This window comes from Girardinichthys multiradiatus, chromosome 5, assembly GCF_021462225.1.
Source record: "Girardinichthys multiradiatus isolate DD_20200921_A chromosome 5, DD_fGirMul_XY1, whole genome shotgun sequence".
Taxonomy (NCBI): Eukaryota; Metazoa; Chordata; class Actinopteri; order Cyprinodontiformes; family Goodeidae; genus Girardinichthys; species Girardinichthys multiradiatus.
In genome coordinates this window covers 53,406,719-53,426,631 of record NC_061798.1, presented here as the reverse complement: position 1 = coordinate 53,426,631, position 19,913 = coordinate 53,406,719, and the positions used below count along the sequence as shown (strand labels likewise).

At 42.3% G+C, this 19,913-nt stretch overlaps 1 protein-coding gene across 2 annotated transcripts in view; it reads left to right on the top strand.

Annotated features, from left to right (window-relative positions):
- Positions 1-16,221, top strand: part of LOC124868400 (equilibrative nucleoside transporter 1-like) — an 84,428-nt gene extending 68,207 nt beyond the window's left edge. For both annotated transcript variants that reach the window (XM_047365634.1, XM_047365635.1), the window contains exons 4-5: positions 7,193-7,302; positions 15,727-16,221. In XM_047365634.1, coding sequence (XP_047221590.1) covers positions 7,193-7,302; positions 15,727-15,841 — 225 coding nt within the window. In that variant the 3' untranslated portion in view covers positions 15,842-16,221. The remainder of the gene's footprint in view (positions 1-7,192; positions 7,303-15,726) is intronic.
- Positions 16,222-19,913: the final 3,692 nt, after the last annotated feature.

Here is a 19,913-nt window from a genome sequence, read left to right as displayed (position 1 = left end):
TGGTGGATTGTGGCTGCAGCTGTTGGGGGGCGTCGTGGGAGATGGTTGCAGGACTGTCCCTTTGTCTTTCAAAGCGGCAGTAGAACTCGTTCAGGTCGTTGGCGAGGCGTCGGTCGTTGATGGAGTGGGGGGCTTTCGGCTTGTAGTTGGTGATTTGCTTGAGCCCTTTCCAGACAGACGCAGAGTCGTTGGCTGAGAACTGGTTTTGGAGCTTCTCAGAGTACAGTCGTTTGGCCTCTTTCACTGCCTTGCCAAACTTGTACTTTGTCTCTCTGTATATGTCTTTGTCCCCACTCTTGAAGGCCTTTTCCTTATCCAGTCTTAACCTTCTGAGTTTAGCTGTGAACCAGGGTTTGTCGTTGTTGTAACTCACCCTGGTGTATGATGGTACACAGCTGTCCTCACAGAAGCTGATGTAGGAAGTCACAGCCTCTGTGTACTCGTCCAGACTGTTGGTAGTAGTCCTGAACACATCCCAGTCTGTACAGCCTAAACACGCCTGGAGATTCTCCACAGCCTCACTGCTCCACTTCCTTGTCGTCCTCACAACAGGTTTGCAGAGTTTAGTTTCTGCCTGCATGCAGGAATCAGGTGGACCATGATGTGGTCGGATTGGCCCAGTGCAGCACGTGGGACGGCGTGATAAGCGTCTCTAATGGTGGTGTAACAGTGATCCAGAATGTTGTCCTCTCTGGTCGGACATTTAATAAACTGTCTGTATTTGGGGAGTTCGTGGGTGAGATTACCTTTGTTAAAGTCGCCAACGACGATAACTAAGGAGTCCGGGTTGGTCCGCTCCACACTCAGTATCTGGTCGGCGAGCATGCGCTGTGCGACCTGCACTTGCTTTGCTTCTCTCCCCTCGTAGCTTGAGGGTTTTGTTAACGGCCAGCCTTTAAAACGAACACCGCTATGTTTAATGTCTGTCTGCTCGCTGCTAAATACCCCAGTTAAAAGCAAAGGGAGAGAAACTAGTTGTGGTTCATGTTATTTTGATGAATTACAACAACACAGTGCAGCTCGAAAACACCACTTATGACCAGAGGTTTCACATACGATACATGAGAGCGCATGTGCACTTACCCCCAAAACAGAACCGTTGCCAAGGAGATCGGTACTTTCGATTTAATAGCCTGGGAAATTTTACACAGGTGGTGCACAGACATTGCTTTAGGACAGGATGAACAATAAATCACCATTTACAGACCTTTAAATAAAAACCGCGAAAACAACCGAACTTTCAAATTTTTTATTTAAATGAAATCAAAACTTGACCAAAAAGAAGAGAACAATAACGTCTTTGTTCAAAAGAAAAGACGGAAACTGAAGATGAAAAGTTATGCATCAGAAAATCGTTTATCATTGTTTCATAGCAAAGGATTGTTTCATATATATATATATATTCTACATTGTCAAGTTATTCTAATTTTTGCCTTATACAGACAGCGTTCAGTAAAGTAAAATATTGATATGTTTTAATTACTTGGACACACACATATTATATATATATATATATATATATATATATATATACAGTACAGACCAAAGGTTTGGACACACCTTCTCATTCAAAGAGTTTTCTTTATTTTCATGACTATGAATATTGTAGCTTCACACTGAAGGCATCAAAACTATGAATTAACACATGTGGAATTATATACTGAACAAAAAAGTGTGAAACAATTGAAAATATGTCTTATATTCTAGGTTCTTCAAAGTAGCCACCTTTTGCTTTGATTACTGCTCCACACACTCTTGGTATTCTGTTGATGAGCTTCAAGAGGTAGTCACCTGAAATGGTTTTCACTTCACAAATGGGGTTGGGACCATCAGTTGTGTTGTGCAGGAGGTGGATACAGTACACGGCTGATAGTCCTACTGAATAGACTGTTAGAATTTGTATTATGGCAAGAAAAAAGCAGCTAAGTAAAGAAAAACGAGTGGCCATCATTACTTTAAGAAATGAAGGTCAGCCAGTCCGAACAATTAGGAAAACTTTGAAAGTGTCACCAAGTGCAGTCACAAAAACCATCAAGCGTTACAAAGAAACTGGCTCACATGAGGACCGACCCAGGAAAGGAAGACCAAGAGTCACCTCTGCTGTGGACGATAAGTTCATCCGAGTCACCAGCCTCAGAAATCGCAGGTTAACAGCAGCTCAGATTAGAGAACAGGTCAATGCCACACAGAGTTCTAGCAGCAGACACATCTCTAGAACAACTGTTAAGAGGAGACTGTGTGAATCAGGCCTTCATGGTAAAATAGCTGCTAGGAAACCACTGCTGAGGACAGGCAACAAGCAGAAGAGACTTGTTTGGGCTAAAGAACACAAGGAATGAACATTAGACCAGTGGAAATCTGTGCTTTGGTCTGATGAGTCCAAGTTTGAGATCTTTGGTTCCAACAACCGTGTCTTTGTGCGGCGCAGAAGAGGTGAACGGATGGACTCTACATGCCTGGTTCCCACCGTGAAGCATGGAGGAGGAGGTGTGATGGTGTGGGGGTGCTTTGCTGGTGACACTGTTGGGGATTTATTCAAAATTGAAGACATACTGAACCAGCATGGCTTCCACAGCATCTTGCAGCGGCATGCTATTCCATCCGGTTTGCGTTTAGTTGGACCATCATTTATTTTTCAACAGGACAATGACCCCAAACACACCTCCAGGCTGTGTAAGGACTATTTGACCAAGAAGGAGAGTGATGGGGTGCTGCGCCAGATGACCTGGCCTCCACAATCACGGACCTGAACCCAATCGAGATGGTTTGGGGTGAGCTGGACCGCAGAGTGAAGGCAAAAGGGCAAACAAGTGCTAAGCATCTCTGGGAACTCCTTCAAGACTGTTGGAAAACCATTTCAGGTGACTACCTCTTGAAGCTCATCAACAGAATGCCAAGAGTGTGTGGAGCAATAATCAAAGCAAAAGGTGGCTACTTTGAAGAACCTAGAATATAAGACATATTTTCAGTTGTTTCACACTTTTTTGTTCAGTATACAGGTCCTTCTCAAAATATTAGCATATTGTGATAAAGTTCATTATTTTCCATAATGTCATGATGAAAATTTAACATTCATATATTTTAGATTCATTGCACACTAACTGAAATATTTCAGGTCTTTTATTGTCTTAATACAGATGATTTTGGCATACAGCTCATGAAAACCCAAAATTCCTATCTCACAAAATTAGCATATCATTAAAAGGGTCTCTAAACGAGCTATGAACCTAATCATCTGAATCAACGAGTTAACTCTAAACACCTGCAAAAGATTCCTGAGGCCTTTAAAACTCCCAGCCTGGTTCATCACTCAAAACCCCAATCATGGGTAAGACTGCCGACCTGACTGCTGTCCAGAAGGCCACTATTGACACCCTCAAGCAAGAGGGTAAGACACAGAAAGAAATTTCTGTACGAATAGGCTGTTCCCAGAGTGCTGTATCAAGGCACCTCAGTGGGAAGTCTGTGGGAAGGAAAAAGTGTGGCAGAAAACGCTGCACAACAAGAAGAGGTGACCGGACCCTGAGGAAGATTGTGGAGAAGGGCCGTTTCCAGACCTTGGGGGACCTGCGGAAGCAGTGGACTGAGTGTGGAGTAGAAACATCCAGAGCCACCGTGCACAGGCGTGTGCAGGAAATGGGCTACAGGTGCCGCATTCCCCAGACCTGGGCTACAGAGAAGCAGCACTGGACTGTTGCTCAGTGGTCCAAAGTACTTTTTTCGGATGAAAGCAAATTCTGCATGTCATTCGGAAATCAAGGTGCCAGAGTCTGGAGGAAGACTGGGGAGAAGGAAATGCCAAAATGCCAGAAGTCCAGTGTCAAGTACCCACAGTCAGTGATGGTCTGGGGTGCCGTGTCAGCTGCTGGTGTTGGTCCACTGTGTTTTATCAAGGGCAGGGTCAATGCAGCTAGCTATCAGGAGATTTTGGAGCACTTCATGCTTCCATCTGCTGAAAAGCTTTATGGAGATGAAGATTTCATTTTTCAGCACGACCTGGCACCTGCTCACAGTGCCAAAACCACTGGTAAATGGTTTACTGACCATGGTATCACTGTGCTCAATTGGCCTGCCAACTCTCCTGACCTGAACCCCATAGAGAATCTGTGGGATATTGTGAAGAGAACGTTGAGAGACTCAAGACCCAACACTCTGGATGAGCTAAAGGCCGCTATCAAAGCATCCTGGGCCTCCATAAGACCTCAGCAGTGCCACAGGCTGATTGCCTCCATGCCACGCCGCATTGAAGCAGTCATTTCTGCAAAAGGATTCCCGACCAAGTATTGAGTGCATAACTGTACATGATTATTTGAAGGTTGACGTTTTTTGTATTAAAAACACTTTTCTTTTATTGGTCGGATGAAATATGCTAATTTTGTGAGATAGGAATTTTGGGTTTTCATGAGCTGTATGCCACAATCATTCGTATTAAGACAATAAAAGACCTGAAATATTTCAGTTAGTGTGCAATGAATCTAAAATATATGAATGTTAAATTTTCATCATGACATTATGGAAAATAATGAACTTTATCACGATATGCTAATATTTTGAGAAGGACCTGTATAATTCCACATGTGTTAATTCATAGTTTTGATGCCTTCAGTGTGAAGCTACAATATTCATAATCATGAAAATAAAGACAACTCTTTGAATGAGAAGGTGTGTCCAAACGTTTGGTCTGTACTGTATATATATGCATATATGCCCCCAGTGCCTCCCCAGCCCCCCCTCTAGCTCCGCCCATGAGTACCAGCAAGAATTTAAAACTACTTTCACCCCTGCCTGTATGTTAAGTGTTATGCTAGAATCCACTGCAGAAACATGGCAGAGAACAGAGAGGGGGGAACCAACATCAATTACATGGAAACAGATTCTCTCCTCAAATGTTTGGCTGAATATGGAGATATATCTGACACTATGCTGCCCTGCCTAACATGTCTCAGACTGGTATCAGTAGATGTTTCCCGTTTTCCAGTTCTGTTCAGTGCCATGTTTTTCGGTGTACAGAGATGATCTTGGGAATTATTTTCTAACATTTTGGTTCTACATTTAAGATTTAATCTATTAATTACGACATCATTCAGTAAATTGTGTTTTACCATCATCATTAGGTAAATACAGCTAAAAGCTGACTGAGGGGTCCGACTGTTGACTGCCTCGTCACTCACCTGTTGTTCAGGTGAACTCTCCTCTCTGACCATCATCATGAACAACATGATGATGCTCTTCTGGTTTAACTTCCCGTGGGGTCCTGCAGTTCCCTCAGTCTTTCTGCTTTTGTTTACTGCTTACCAGCCAGCTCTTTGTCCTTTGTTGGTTTCTATACTTGTTAAAGTTTGCTGCATCAGCAGCAGGTCAGGTCAGTGCACTGTAGATGCTTCCCTTAGGGACCAAACCTGCTACTTGCTTCGATATTATTTTTCTGAGCTATGCTTAACATGGTTCAGCATTTCTCCTGGGCTGGTCTAAAACTAGGCATATCACCTACTGTTGATGGTTGTTATAGTTGCTTCTGGATATTTCCAGAATTCCTACTGTACTCAGAACTGGGACACAGATGTTATGTTTTGAGGTACGGCCTCAGTAAAATGGATCCAACAGCACCTCTGGTTTGCACAGAATTTTAAACAGTGCATTAGCTGAAATATTCCCAGGATGCCTTGTTCAGGGTGGAGCAGCAAAAACCAACTTGGACCATGTGACTGCAATCTGGGCAAGAAAATCAAAATATTAATAAATAAAGTCAATGATTCATAATGATCACTCCAAGATCTCTATGAACCATCTAGTGAAATCTGGTGGTTTATATTTATTCACTGCTTGTTTAGGTTATCAGCTGAAAAAAAGTAATAAACCCAGATCACTCTGAAAGGCCTTTTCTGACCTCATCCCACCAATAAACAATGTCTTATTCTCCTTTTAAGTGGTAAAATTTCTCGCACCCTCCTTTCTCATCATTCCTATCCAGGTCATCGGCTCCAGTCTGTGTTTTTAAATGCCTGCAGGCCATAAACACCTCTGATGGCTTTAATGACATTTATCAAAGTCTCTGAATTTCTTCACAAACTACTGGTAGCTACCTGCTTTTCCTGTGAATTTTTATTCCAGATGTGATTTTTCCAGACAAATAATTAGCTGAGTTAATGGTGAAACTGTTCATTAGTTAGATTTGATTTGTGGTAAAAATCTAAACATGCTAACGTGAATTTCCATCTGCCCAGCTGTTAAATCAGATCAATTATACTTAAACATATAAAATTAATTAAAACTCAGAATAGTGTAACTTTATGAGATCCGTTCAAACATTGACTGATTACCTGTTCAGATGCTTGTTCAAACTTTAGGATATACAACAAACATAGATGCATATCCTCTATAAGTCAAACGGCAATCAGAAACAAAGAGCATTGAACATAGAAAGAGCTCACTTCCTCTCAGACATGACATCACTTCCTGCCTCACAAACAGCCATCACTCAAACACATTTTATTTATATAGCATAAATTCACAACAAATGTCCCATTCAGTTACACAGGTTCCGTTTCAATCCGGGTTTTAAAACACTGACATTCAGTCCATTCTAAATATTGGTAAAACGTTTTCTCTCCAGCCAATTTCATCAAATAGTTATCTTTGCAGTGTTCACTCCTCCTGAGCAGCAGGTGGCGACAGTGAGATCAAGAGCTGTTAATTTTTGGAAAGAAATAAAAATTGTGTGAAACTCTAAAAGATTCCCAAGAGCAAAGTGTGGAAAACAACTGATCTTCTGCCTCTCAGAGCGTAACATAACTTCCTGCATCTGTGACCGCCAAGCAGCTGTTGCTGGTGATGGATAAAACAATGTTTCTAATACCTCTTCCTTTCTTTAGCTCTAGACAACTTCTGCCTGCTCATCTATGCACACATCCATAAAGGAAAAGCAAACATCTAAACATGATCTGTTTTCTATCTTCATGCTCTCTTTCATCTGGGTCAGACAATTAGAAAAAGCTCTCATTGTAGCTGACGATCAGAGATTTGTAGCTGGTATTGATTTATTTACTGGGCTGATTAGCTGATCGGCTGATAACACTGACAGCGATCAATGTTCCTGCAGGGGATTCAGACCCAATCAGCTCCTGACAGATTTAAAGACACATTGAGAAATGCTGATCCAGAATGACCAACTGTGTTCTGGTTCCGGTTTTAGTACACCGAGGATCAAGGTCGCAGTCTGGGACTCAGTGGCTGGGTGAAGAACACCCGACAGGGGACTGTGATTGGCCAGATCCAAGGACCTGCTGATAGAGTCAGCAACATGTAAGTCCAGACCGAACAATCAGAGAACTCTTACCTTCATACAAATGCTGATCAGATGACTGTAAACTATGCTGACTTGTTACACTTAAGCTCACAGTTATTCATACAGCTGTCAGATTTACACTATAGCTATTTTAATTTGACCAAGACGTTTTTCTGGGACTTCTGGGTAAACAGTAAGACGAGAGGGAGTAGTTGCATTTTTTAAGGCTCCCACCTTTAGCATTATTACTTTATTATAACTTAACTACATGTTCTTGAACTAAAGAATGGTTATCATGGGTTTTCAGAGCTGCAACCAAAGCCTGTAAAACAATGTAGGTCAAAAAAGATCAAGCAGAAAAAGTAGGACATGGCCATCATGGCTATGCTAACAACGCTAGCGGATCTCAAGAAATCACTCTTAGCGGAGTTCAATGCAGTGTTCACAAAACTTGAAACAAAACTGGTTTGAAACCACCATCTATACCCACAACCAGCATATCTGGTCATAGGAAGCCAGCCACTACCACTGCCATGAGTGAAGATCTGAAAGTAATAGAGGCTAGGCTAGCTACAATGGCTGGAGAGAATGGCAAGTTGAAAGCTAAGCTTATTGACTTGGAAGGTTGGAGCTCCCGCAATGATGCTAGACTTGTGGCTTTTCCATGAGGGTATAGAAGAGACACCCTACAGTATTTTTCACTCAGCTACATCTGGATGTCTTTGGGGAGGAAACACTGGAAAAGGCTCCAGACGTACACTGGGCACATCAGACACTAATGGTGATGCTGGGCCACAGCAAAAAACCCAGTTTAGTGGTTAACTGCCTCCACAATTATTAAACCGGGGAGCTTGTGATATGCAAAGCGCAGGAGATGGGAGGCAAGTTAACATAACAGTGACTGACATACCAGTCAAGCTGTTTATCATGACCAGTGAGGGAAGACCGATGCAGCTGAATTCACCTGAAGGTGCCAGGGACTATATCGAGTCACTCCACCCTCCTAGATCAAACGCACCAATGTACTAATTACTTGAATATTGTTGGTATTTCCTGTGCTATTGTTAAATGGTCAATGGACCAAACTTATATAGTGCTTTTTCCAGTCATACAGACCACTCAAAGCGCTTTACACTAGAGCCACATTCACCCAATCGCACTCACTAACGCTCACACATTCATAGGCAACTTGAGGTTAAGTGCCTTGCCCAGGGGCACATCAACATATGGCAGGAGGAAGCTGGAATCGAACCCACAACCTTCTGATTGCAAGACAACTACTCTTCCTACTGAGCCACAGACTGTTTCTAATACTTTGTCAAAATCATCACTGGCTCTAGCTTTCTTCGTGTTTCTTTGCATTGCTTCTCTAATCAAGGTTTGCTCTAGACTTGATTCTGGCTTTTGTTTTTACAAGGACTAGACTAAACTTACTATTCATTTTTTAATTCAATTCAATTCAATTCGATTCAGTTTTATTTATAAAGTGCCAATTCACAACCCATGTCGTCTCAAGGGTCTTCACAAAGGGTTAGGAATGGTGAGGGTTGTTGGGGAGGTTAGATTAAACTACTGAATGTTAGAGTTTGGCCATTTTAGAATGGGCTATGTGCAGGGGTACTAAGTAAAATAATAAACTGATAAAGTTTGTCCATCTAGAGCCCACTGATGGTCATTGTTATACTAAAAACCACAAGGATTGGGATACCTCTCTCTGTCAGACTGATTATAACCGTTGGAAAAGAGAAGGGGTCATACAGGTAGCAGAAATGGAGGGTGTGTTTGCACCTCAACCATAACTGAGCCGGTTTAGGCTAAACCTGACTCCCCCTTACTCCAACCAACAGGGAGGGAGGAAGGCGGAGGTAAGAATAATTGGAGTGTTGTTTCCTGTTGCATTGTGTGAAAGATTTAAAATGGGCTCAGTCAATTCCATCGAATTATATAGATTTCAAGTCAGGTTCATACATTCCAATTAATCCTAACCATTGAACAGTTCAGTCAGATTCAGTTATTTATTCAAATTGGATAAAAAGTTTTTCTATCTAAGGAAACCCAGCAGATTGCATCCAGTCAGAGACTTGCAGCATTCACTCCTCCTGGATGAGCATGTAGAGACAGTGGACAGTCACTGGTGTTGACTTTGCAGCAATCCCTCATACTGAGCATGCATGTAGCGACAGTGGAGAGGAAAAACTCCCTTTTAACAGGAAGAAACCTCCACCAGAACCAGAACCAGGCTCAGTGTGAGCGGCCATCTGCCACGACCCACTGGGGGTTTGAGAGAACAGAGCAGAGACACAAAGAGAACAAAGAAGCACTGATCCAGGAGTACTTTCTATGGGAAGGTAAAGTAAATGTTAATGGATGTAGCTCCTTTAGAGGCTTCATCTAGGAAGAAAGAACAGATAAACTCTGATCCAGTTTTCAAGGTTAGAGTCTGAAAGAGAGAACATAGAGTTAGTCACAGTAGAAGCTCAATCAGTAGCCATGTTTAGGAGAGAGAAAGGGTTAAACACTGAAAGACAGGGCTATGTGGATCATCTGTAGAAGGTGAGCATTAAGTTGTTGCCAGCAGAAGCTCGGACGATGCCCCTCTCCAGAAAGGTGTCACAGGTAGACACAGAGCCAGGCCAGGTGTAGCTTCTAGGAAGAGAAAAGAGAGAACAAAGTTAAAAGCTGAAATAACAGCAAATAATGCAGAATTGGAGAGTAGTGTGAGAATGTAGCGAAGAGGGTGAAAGTGGTCATTATGTCCTCCAGCAGCCTAAGCCTATAGCAGCATAACTACACAGATAGTTTCAGTTCAGATTATTTAGTTAAACGGCGCTTATTTACAACAATGTCGTCTCAAGGAACCCCACAAAGGGTCCCATTGATGGTCATTGTTATACTAAAAACCACAAGGATTGGGATTCAATTCAATTCAATTCAAAAATACTTTATTAATCCCAAAGGGAAATTAAATGTTGTTGTAGCTCATATTATGAAGGTTTCTTCAAAGAGTCGTTGTAGATGCTGATGTTTGTGGGCAGGAAGGATCTCCTGTAGCGCTCCGTCTTACAGCAGATCTGAAGAAGCCTCTGACTGAAGACACTCTGTTGTTGTAGGACAGTCTCATGAAGAGGATGATCAGGGTTCTCCATAATGTTCTTCATTTTATGAAGAATCCGTCTTTCCACAATGATCTCCAGAGGTTCCAGAGGAGTCTCCAGAACAGAACCAGCCTTCTTTATCAGCTTGTTGAGCTTTTTTAAGTCCCTGGTTCTGATGCTGCTTCCCCAGCAGATGATGGTAGAAGAGATCAAACTCTCCACAACAGACTTATAGAAGATATGCAGCATCTTGCTGCAAACACTGAAGGTCCTAAGCTTCCTCAAGAAGTACAGTCTGCTCTGTCCCTTCTTGTAGATGGCTTCACAGTTGCATCTCCACTCTAGTCTGTTGTCCAGATGAACATCGAGGTATTTATACTCCTCCACCACCTCCACTTCTTCTCCCATGATAGAAATAGTTTTTGACTTATTCCTGTTTCTCTTAAAATCTACAATAATCTCCTTTGTTTTAGTCACGTTCAAAATGAGATGATTGTTTCCACACCATGCCACAAAGCGGTCCACCACCTTCCTGTACTCAGCTTCTTGTCCATCTCTGATCCATCGACTGCAGAATCATCTGAGTATTTCTGCAGATGACAGGAGTCTGTCTTGTACTGGAAGTCTGAAGTGTACAGAGTGAAAAGGAATGGTGAGATTACCGTCCCCTGTGGTGCTCCTGTGCTGCTGACTACCTGGTTAGACTCACAACCCTTCAGTCTCACAAACTGTGGTCTGTTTGTCAGGTAGTCTTTGATCCAGGAGATTGTTGAGGCCTCCACCTGAGTCTTCTGGAGTTTCTGACAAAGCAAATCAGGTTGGATTGTATTAAATGTTCTGGAGAAATCAAAGAACATGATCCTCACAGTGCTGCTGGCTTTGTCCAGATGACAGTGGGTTTGTTGAAGCAGGTGTTTGATGGCATCTTCAACTCCAACTCCACAGCGATAAGCAAACTGAAGGAGGTCCTGATGGTTTACTGTTTGTTTACTCATGTGGGCCAACAGGAGTCTCTCTAGGACCTTCATGATGTGAGATGTCAGGGCAACAGGTCTATAGTCATTGAGGACTGATGGGTGAGTTTTCTTTGGTACCGGAACAAGACAGGAGGTCTTCCACAACACCGGAACCTTCTTCTGGGCCGGGCTAAGGTTGAAGAGGTGCTGCAGAATCCCACAGAGCTGCTCTGCACAGACCTTCAGGATTCTAGGGCTGACATGATCTGGACCTGCAGCCTTATTCTGATTCAGTCTCTGTAGCTCTGTAATTATGCTGCTATAGACTTAGGCTGCTGGAGGAAATAATGACCACTTTCACCCTCTCTGATACATTCTCACACTACTCTCCAATTTTGCATTATTTGCTGTTATTTCAGCTTCTAACTTTATGTTCTCTCTTTTCTCTTCCTAGAAGCTACACCTGGCCTGACTCTGTGTCTACCTGTGACACCTTTCTGGAGGGGGGCATCGTCCGAGCTTCTGCTGGCAACAACTTAATGCTCACCCTCTACAGATGATCCACATAGCCCTGTCTTTCAGTGTTTAACCCTTTCTCTCTCCTAGACATGGCTACTGACTGAGCTTCTACTGTAACTAACTCTATGTGCTCTCTTTCAGACTCTAACCTTGAAAACTGGCTCAGAGTTTATCTGTTCTTTCTTTCTAGATGAAACGACTAAAGGAGCTACATCCATTAACATTTACTTTTCCTTCCCATAGAAAGTACTCCTGGATCAGTGCTTCTTTGGTCTCTTTGTGTCTCTGCTCTGTTCTCTCAAACCTCCAGTCGGTCGTGGCAGATGGCCGCTCACACTGAGCCTGGTTCTGGTTCTGCTGGAGGTTTCTTCCTGTTAAAAGGGAGTTTTTCCTCTCCACTGTCGCTACATGCATGCTCAGTATGAGGGATTGCTGCAAAGTTAACGCCAGTGACTGTCCACTGTCTCTACAGGTCCTTCTCAAAATATTAGCATATTGTGATAAAGTTCATTATTTTCCATAATGTCATGATGAAAATTTAACATTCATATATTTTAGATTCATTGCACACTAACTGAAATATTTCAGGTCTTTTATTGTCTTAATACGGATGATTTTGGCATACAGCTCATGAAAACCCAAAATTCCTATCTCACAAAATTAGCATATCATTAAAAGGGTCTCTAAACGAGCTATGAACCTAATCATCTGAATCAACGAGTTAACTCTAAACACCTGCAAAAGATTCCTGAGGCCTTTAAAACTCCCAGCCTGGTTCATCACTCAAAACCCCAATCATGGGTAAGACTGCCGACCTGACTGCTGTCCAGAAGGCCACTATTGACACCCTCAAGCAAGAGGGTAAGACACAGAAAGAAATTTCTGAACGAATAGGCTGTTCCCAGAGTGCTGTATCAAGGCACCTCAGTGGGAAGTCTGTGGGAAGGAAAAAGTGTGGCAGAAAACGCTGCACAACGAGAAGAGGTGACCGGACCCTGAGGAAGATTGTGGAGAAGGGCCGATTCCAGACCTTGGGGGACCTGCGGAAGCAGTGGACTGAGTCTGGAGTAGAAACATCCAGAGCCACCGTGCACAGGCGTGTGCAGGAAATGGGCTACAGGTGCCGCATTCCCCAGGTCAAGCCACTTTTGAACCAGAAACAGCGGCAGAAGCGCCTGACCTGGGCTACAGAGAAGCAGCACTGGACTGTTGCTCAGTGGTCCAAAGTACTTTTTTCGGATGAAAGCAAATTCTGCATGTCATTCGGAAATCAAGGTGCCAGAGTCTGGAGGAAGACTGGGGAGAAGGAAATGCCAAAATGCCAGAAGTCCAGTGTCAAGTACCCACAGTCAGTGATGGTCTGGGGTGCCGTGTCAGCTGCTGGTGTTGGTCCACTGTGTTTTATCAAGGGCAGGGTCAATGCAGCTAGCTATCAGGAGATTTTGGAGCACTTCATGCTTCCATCTGCTGAAAAGCTTTATGGAGATGAAGATTTCATTTTTCAGCACGACCTGGCACCTGCTCACAGTGCCAAAACCACTGGTAAATGGTTTACTGACCATGGTATCACTGTGCTCAATTGGCCTGCCAACTCTCCTGACCTGAACCCCATAGAGAATCTGTGGGATATTGTGAAGAGAACGTTGAGAGACTCGAGACCCAACACTCTGGATGAGCTAAAGGCCGCTATCGAAGCATCCTGGGCCTCCATAAGACCTCAGCAGTGCCACAGGCTGATTGCCTCCATGCCACGCCGCATTGAAGCAGTCATTTCTGCAAAAGGATTCCCGACCAAGTATTGAGTGCATAACTGTACATGATTATTTGAAGGTTGACGTTTTTTGTATTAAAAACACTTTTCTTTTATTGGTCGGATGAAATATGCTAATTTTGTGAGATAGGAATTTTGGGTTTTCATGAGCTGTATGCCAAAATCATCCGTATTAAGACAATAAAAGACCTGAAATATTTCAGTTAGTGTGCAATGAATCTAAAATATATGAATGTTAAATTTACATCATTGCATTATGGAAAATAATGAACTTTATCACAATATGCTAATATTTTGAGAAGGACCTGTATGTGCTCTCTTTCAGACTCTAACCTTGAAAACTGGCTCAGAGTTGGAATATTATATTCACTAGCAGTAATATTAGGCTGCTTCAATGCCCCAAACTGGGACCACCCAATATTTTGTAATAATTTATTTTCAAATTTGCCAAATATATCAACACATAACCTTATAATGGCGGGGGATGCTAACTGCATGCTCTCTCAATTAGATCAGAACTCACTCCTGATGGCACCCCTGTCAAAATCTGCCCAATCTATTAACTCGTTACTTGAACACTACAATAAGGTTGATATCTGATGCTTTCGCAACCCTACTTCCACAATGTATTCTTTTTTTTTTTGAGTCCATAAAACATATTCACATATAGACTACATATTTCTTCAAAAGAGAATCTTGCAGCTAATAACAATGTGTGATTATGGAAGTACAGTCATCTCAGAACATGGGCCACTCTCCATAAATTTGCTTGTCCCTAGCACGCAACCTATATATTGTCATCCATCCATTTTCTTCCGGGGTCGGGTGGCGGGGGCAGCAGCCTAAGCAGAGAGACCCAGACTTCCCTTTCCCCAGCTACTTGGGCCAGCTCGTCCAGGGGAATCCCAAGGCGTTCCCACTCCAGCCAAGAAACATAGTCCCTCCAGCGTGTCCTGGGTCTTCCTCTGGGCCTCCTCCCGGTGGGACGTGCCCGGAACACCTCACCCGGGAGGCGTCCAGGAGGCATACTAAACAGATGCCTGAGCCACCTCAACTGGCTCCTCTCGACGTGGAGAAGCAGCGGCTCTACTCTGAGTCCCTCCCAGATGACAGAGCTTCTCACCCTATCTCTAAGGGAGAGCCCAGACACCCTGCAGTGGAAACTCATTTCGGCCGCTTGTATCCGTGAAAACAGAGAAGCACTGATCCAGGAGTACTTTGTATGGGAAGGAAAAGTGAAACATTAATGGTTGTAGCTCCTTTAGAGGCTTCATCTAGGAGAGAAAGACAGCTAAGCAGATGAACCACGAGCCAGTTTTCAAGGTTAGAGTCTGAAAGAGAGAACATAGAGTTAGTCACAGTAGAAGCTCAGTCAGTAGCCATGTCTAGGAGAGAGAAAGGGTTAAACACTGAAAGACAGGGCCATGTGGATCATCTGTAGAAGGTGAGCATTAAGTTGCTGCCAGCAGAAGCTCGGATGATTCCCCTCTCCAGAAAGGTGTCACAGGTAGACACAGAGCCAGACCAGATGAGGCTTTTAACCTTTAACCTTGGCTCATGTCTAACTGTCTATTTGCAACCTCAACATTAAAAATAAATGAATAAACCTGTCATTAAATTGATGTGTTGTTCCAGTACAGCCATGGTTTCATGACATTACTCACACTTCAGCTCGTGCACAATAATTTCAGAGTCACCTAAGCCCAACCAATCACATCCTGCGGCCTATTTTTTCATTTCATGTTTTTACACCGAGCCTCAAAATGAATTTGTCAGAAAGGCCTTTTTTGGACTTAGTGCAAAATCAGCTGTCACGTAAAACAAAAATAGAAAGAGTGAATGGATTGCTGTTGATTAGGGGACGGAACTGTGGTATATCTCACCTGCAGGTCAGGTGGGTGAGTTAAGGTGAGTCTTAGTCAGGTTGGGTCAGGTGGGCAAAGATATAGAGTTTGAGAGATGAACATCCAGTTTTTTTGTTCTGACATTTCAGTTTCTGTAGGCAGCATGTGCAGTCTCTAGATATTCAGCTTTTTTATCAGATTATTAGTTTCTTAGACAAACAATGCTGATGAGTCACCCTCTTTGTGTGTTTTGCAGGAAACTGTGGCTGAAGAACGTCGGCAGTCCAAGTTCTCGGATTGACCAAGCTATTTTCTCCAATGAGAGAGACATTTCCAAACCAGAGATCCACGGGTTCTCTACCCGCTACTGAGCATGCTCTGACAGCTCTGCAGTTACAAGATCATCAACCTGCAGCTCATTAACAGTTTCAGCTGATTGGTTCATGAATAATTGTTTAAACACTGCAAAGGATACAAACAAAAATCTCAAACTAAAATTATTTCAGCCTAATTTGTAAACTGCCAGCAGATAACATTGCTCCAGTTAAAACACGTTCAGTCAAATATTAAGAGTCGGGCTTTGTAAGGGCATCTCAGGAAGCATCATATTTGATGATTCTTCTCTAAAAATTGTTCAATGTAGGATTTAAATGTCTTTTTCAAAACTGTATTCATAAGGATTTATGGATAAATATTGTATAGTATCAAAATTAAGAAATAAAATATCTCCTTTTTGTAAACTCTTTACAAACACCTGTTTATTTTCCTTTCTTCCTTTCAAAGTCATGGTTGCATGGCGTTGAACCCTTACCCTGGTCGTCAAACTTTAACTACACAGTAGTCATGAAGGATTTTGGGATGGTAGGTTAAGCACAGAACACCATCAGGTGCACGCCCGCATCCAGATAGCCCCTTTCCCTATTTTAATGCATTCCAGTCTTTCTTGCTGTCCTAAACAGAACCAGTCACAGCTGCACATTGGGTCAGAAGATAGATCCGTTAGCAATATGCAGTCTTAAACACGACATCTGTTTATAAATGGCTTTTTTTTACTCATTCAGTAATTACTCCTTTTTACTCATTTCTCAACAGCCTGGGTTTTTTTGTAGCATATCGTTCTCGCCTTACTTCTACCCCCTTGGAGCCTGGCGCTCCCGTCAGCAGCCAGCCTTTAAAACACGTACCATTACGTTTCATTTGTTTCCACTCATTGCAAAATATCCCGATTAAAATCAATGGGAGAGTAACTACTTGTGTTTCATGATGTTCTGTTAAATTGTAACGACATGGCTCGAAAAAGCCTGCTTACGAGCGGCACGCAAGAAGACGAAGAATAAAGGACACCAATGAAATTCCACACATTCTTGCGGTTGGCTGAAACACTTTCAATGCGTTAGGGTTAGATAGAAGGTTAAATATCTGTCAGCTATCAATAAAATGGGGAAAACACAACGAAATAGTCAAATATCTGAATTCAAATGAATTCAACAATACTTGAAAACAACGCAGAGAAAAATAACTTTCTTGTTCAAAAGAAAGACATCCTGGAGATGCAGAAATTCCCCAGAAAATCAGAGAACCAGCTGATGAAGATTTTGAGCAAGCTGAGGATCAGGGGAAGGTGAGTGTAACCGAGGTCTCTTGGCTCCTCTTTCTGAACGTACTCTGCATTGTGTGTCCTTGTTGACCAAAGAACCGGCAGACAAGGACTAAGATGTTGCAGCTGACAGGGCAGATTTATTCTGTTCAAAACAAGAATATTTTCAGCACAGCAGTTCAAACACCGAGACTTCCACATGCACACCTTAAATAAAAACAAAAAGGCATTGCAAAATTACATTAGCATGGGAAAACCTGATGAACACTACTAACAAGGGGATTGAAGTTTAACACCATCCAAAAAAGTGCTGTGCCAACCGTAAGAAATAGCTGAAAGTCCACGTAAAGCGACAATAAATGTGTTATTAATCACCCAGCCAAATTTGAATGATTAAAAACACAGCTAAGCATATAACATTAGGTCTCAAAAGTAATGAAAAAGAGGCAATGTTCGGTTGGCTGGCAGCACTTAGAATATTTAAATTAGGCACACAAAGAGTCTTGCTCCATTTGTCGGACGTATAATCCTGCCTTAGGAGATGCCGGCGATGCCGATGTTGAGGGCTGCGTCGTCAGGGAAGATGAGAGTCTGGGGAAAAGTGGGCACTGCAGAGGCAAGTGTTGGTGGTGATCTTGATGTTTCCATTCCTCTTTACAAAATCGGTCCAGAGTTTGTTCAGGTGGTCATCTCTCTGAAACTTAGTCACCAAGCTGCTACCCTGCACTTTGTAGCATCCAGGGAAGATGCATGAACGAGGTGAATGAGGCATAATTAATAAGCTGGCAAGCAGCAAACTGTCTTTGGCGCCATCTGTGACTCGCAAGTGAGCGGGAGAACCACCAAGGCTACCGAACGTTATGTTTTTATTCCGCTGGAGCAGCAGGGGCGAGGTTATGCTGAAGGCACAACACGTGGCCGCCCTTTCAGACACACCCACAAAATCCTGAAACAGAAATCTGGAAACCCAAATTGAATTCTAACAATATTCCACAATAAAATTCTCAATGGTTGGGAGACTTTTTACACATTTAGAACAATACATTTAGGACATTTAAAATGTTTTTAGAAGAAAATGGCAGAATTCCATTTACACAGTCTCAGACTCGAATTAAATGAAAAACAATATAAAACAAGATGTGAGCTTAACAAACTTAATAAAGACTTGATAAAGCGCTATATAAGTACAGGTCATTTACCGTTTACCAATAATTCGCCTTTGACAAAATTTTTCAGATTCTGTCCGCAGTAAATATGATTCCCTCATTAAATCACTGAATTCATCCAAAACGTTTGAGTTGTTACATTTTCCTTCAATAATGAGGAGTGAGTCTGGGGGAATATTTAGTTGTATAAACACTGTGTCTCAGAAGTGCTTCACGTCTGTGCTGCATGGATTAAACCAACTTCTGGCACAGGTACCCCAGCACAGGACATTTGGACAACATTGCACTGTTCTGCGTTTTGTATCAAAAAGGCATGTTTGATGCCTTTTTAATCCAAATAAAACCCACAAGTTAGGTTTTATTTGGATCAAGGTTTGGAAACAGAACTGGCCACTCTATAATATTAACCTTTTTGGCCTGGATCAAGATGCTGCTCACCTGCTGGTGTGTTTTGGGTTGTTGTCTTGTTGAAAAAGCCATTTCAGGGCATCTCCTCTTTAGCGTAAGACAACATGGCCTTTTCAATTATGTGAGAAATAGGACCAAAATCATAGTATGAGAAATTTCCCCCATATCGTGATGCTGGTACCACCATGCTTTACAGCGTACTTTGGCTTATATTGAGTGTTTTGAGGTCATCTAAAAAACTGTACGTGGTTCCTAGACTCAAAAGAATAATTAACAGATTATTCATCACACTATAAAATGTTGCTCTCTTTCTCTCTAGTGAATGTGTTTTTTGTCACTAGTGGCCTTTATTGCACAGTAATCAGACAGGAAAGTGTGTGGAGAGAGAAGGGGAAGACATGCAGCAAATGACTTGAGACCGGGAACCAAACCCAGGATAACCACATCAAGTACTATAGCCTGTGCACACGGTGCTCATTCCACCAACTGAGCCACAAGCCCCCCTAGCGAATGTGTTTTTGACTAATATTTATTTCATAAGCGGTACATTCTTGCTAAAAATGTGGCTTTACGTGTACGTCTTCAAATTGTTACGATACTACAAGGTAACTTTGATGGATCATCTTAGAGCTTTTTAGTTCTGCTTGTCATTTTAAAATGTGTGTCTATTATAACTAAGCAGTCTCATTTTTTGCACTTGTTTGTTTTCCCATCTCTGATCAGCTTTCTAATCAAAGGTCTTTTGAACCACGATTGAACCAATCAATTTTCAGTAAGCAATGCATTACAGGTCCTTCTCAAAATATTAGCATATTGTGATAAAGTTCATTATTTTCCATAATGTCATGATGAAAATTTAACATTCATATATTTTAGATTCATTGCACACTAACTGAAATATTTCAGGTCTTTTATTGTCTTAATACGGATGATTTTGGCATACAGCTCATGAAAACCCAAAATTCCTATCTCACAAAATTAGCATATCATTAAAAGGGTCTCTAAACGAGCTATGAACCTAATCATCTGAATCAACGAGTTAACTCTAAACACCTGCAAAAGATTCCTGAGGCCTTTAAAACTCCCAGCCTGGTTCATCACTCAAAACCCCAATCATGGGTAAGACTGCCGACCTGACTGCTGTCCAGAAGGCCACTATTGACACCCTCAAGCAAGAGGGTAAGACACAGAAAGACATTTCTGTACGAATAGGCTGTTCCCAGAGTGCTGTATCAAGGCACCTCAGTGGGAAGTCTGTGGGAAGGAAAAAGT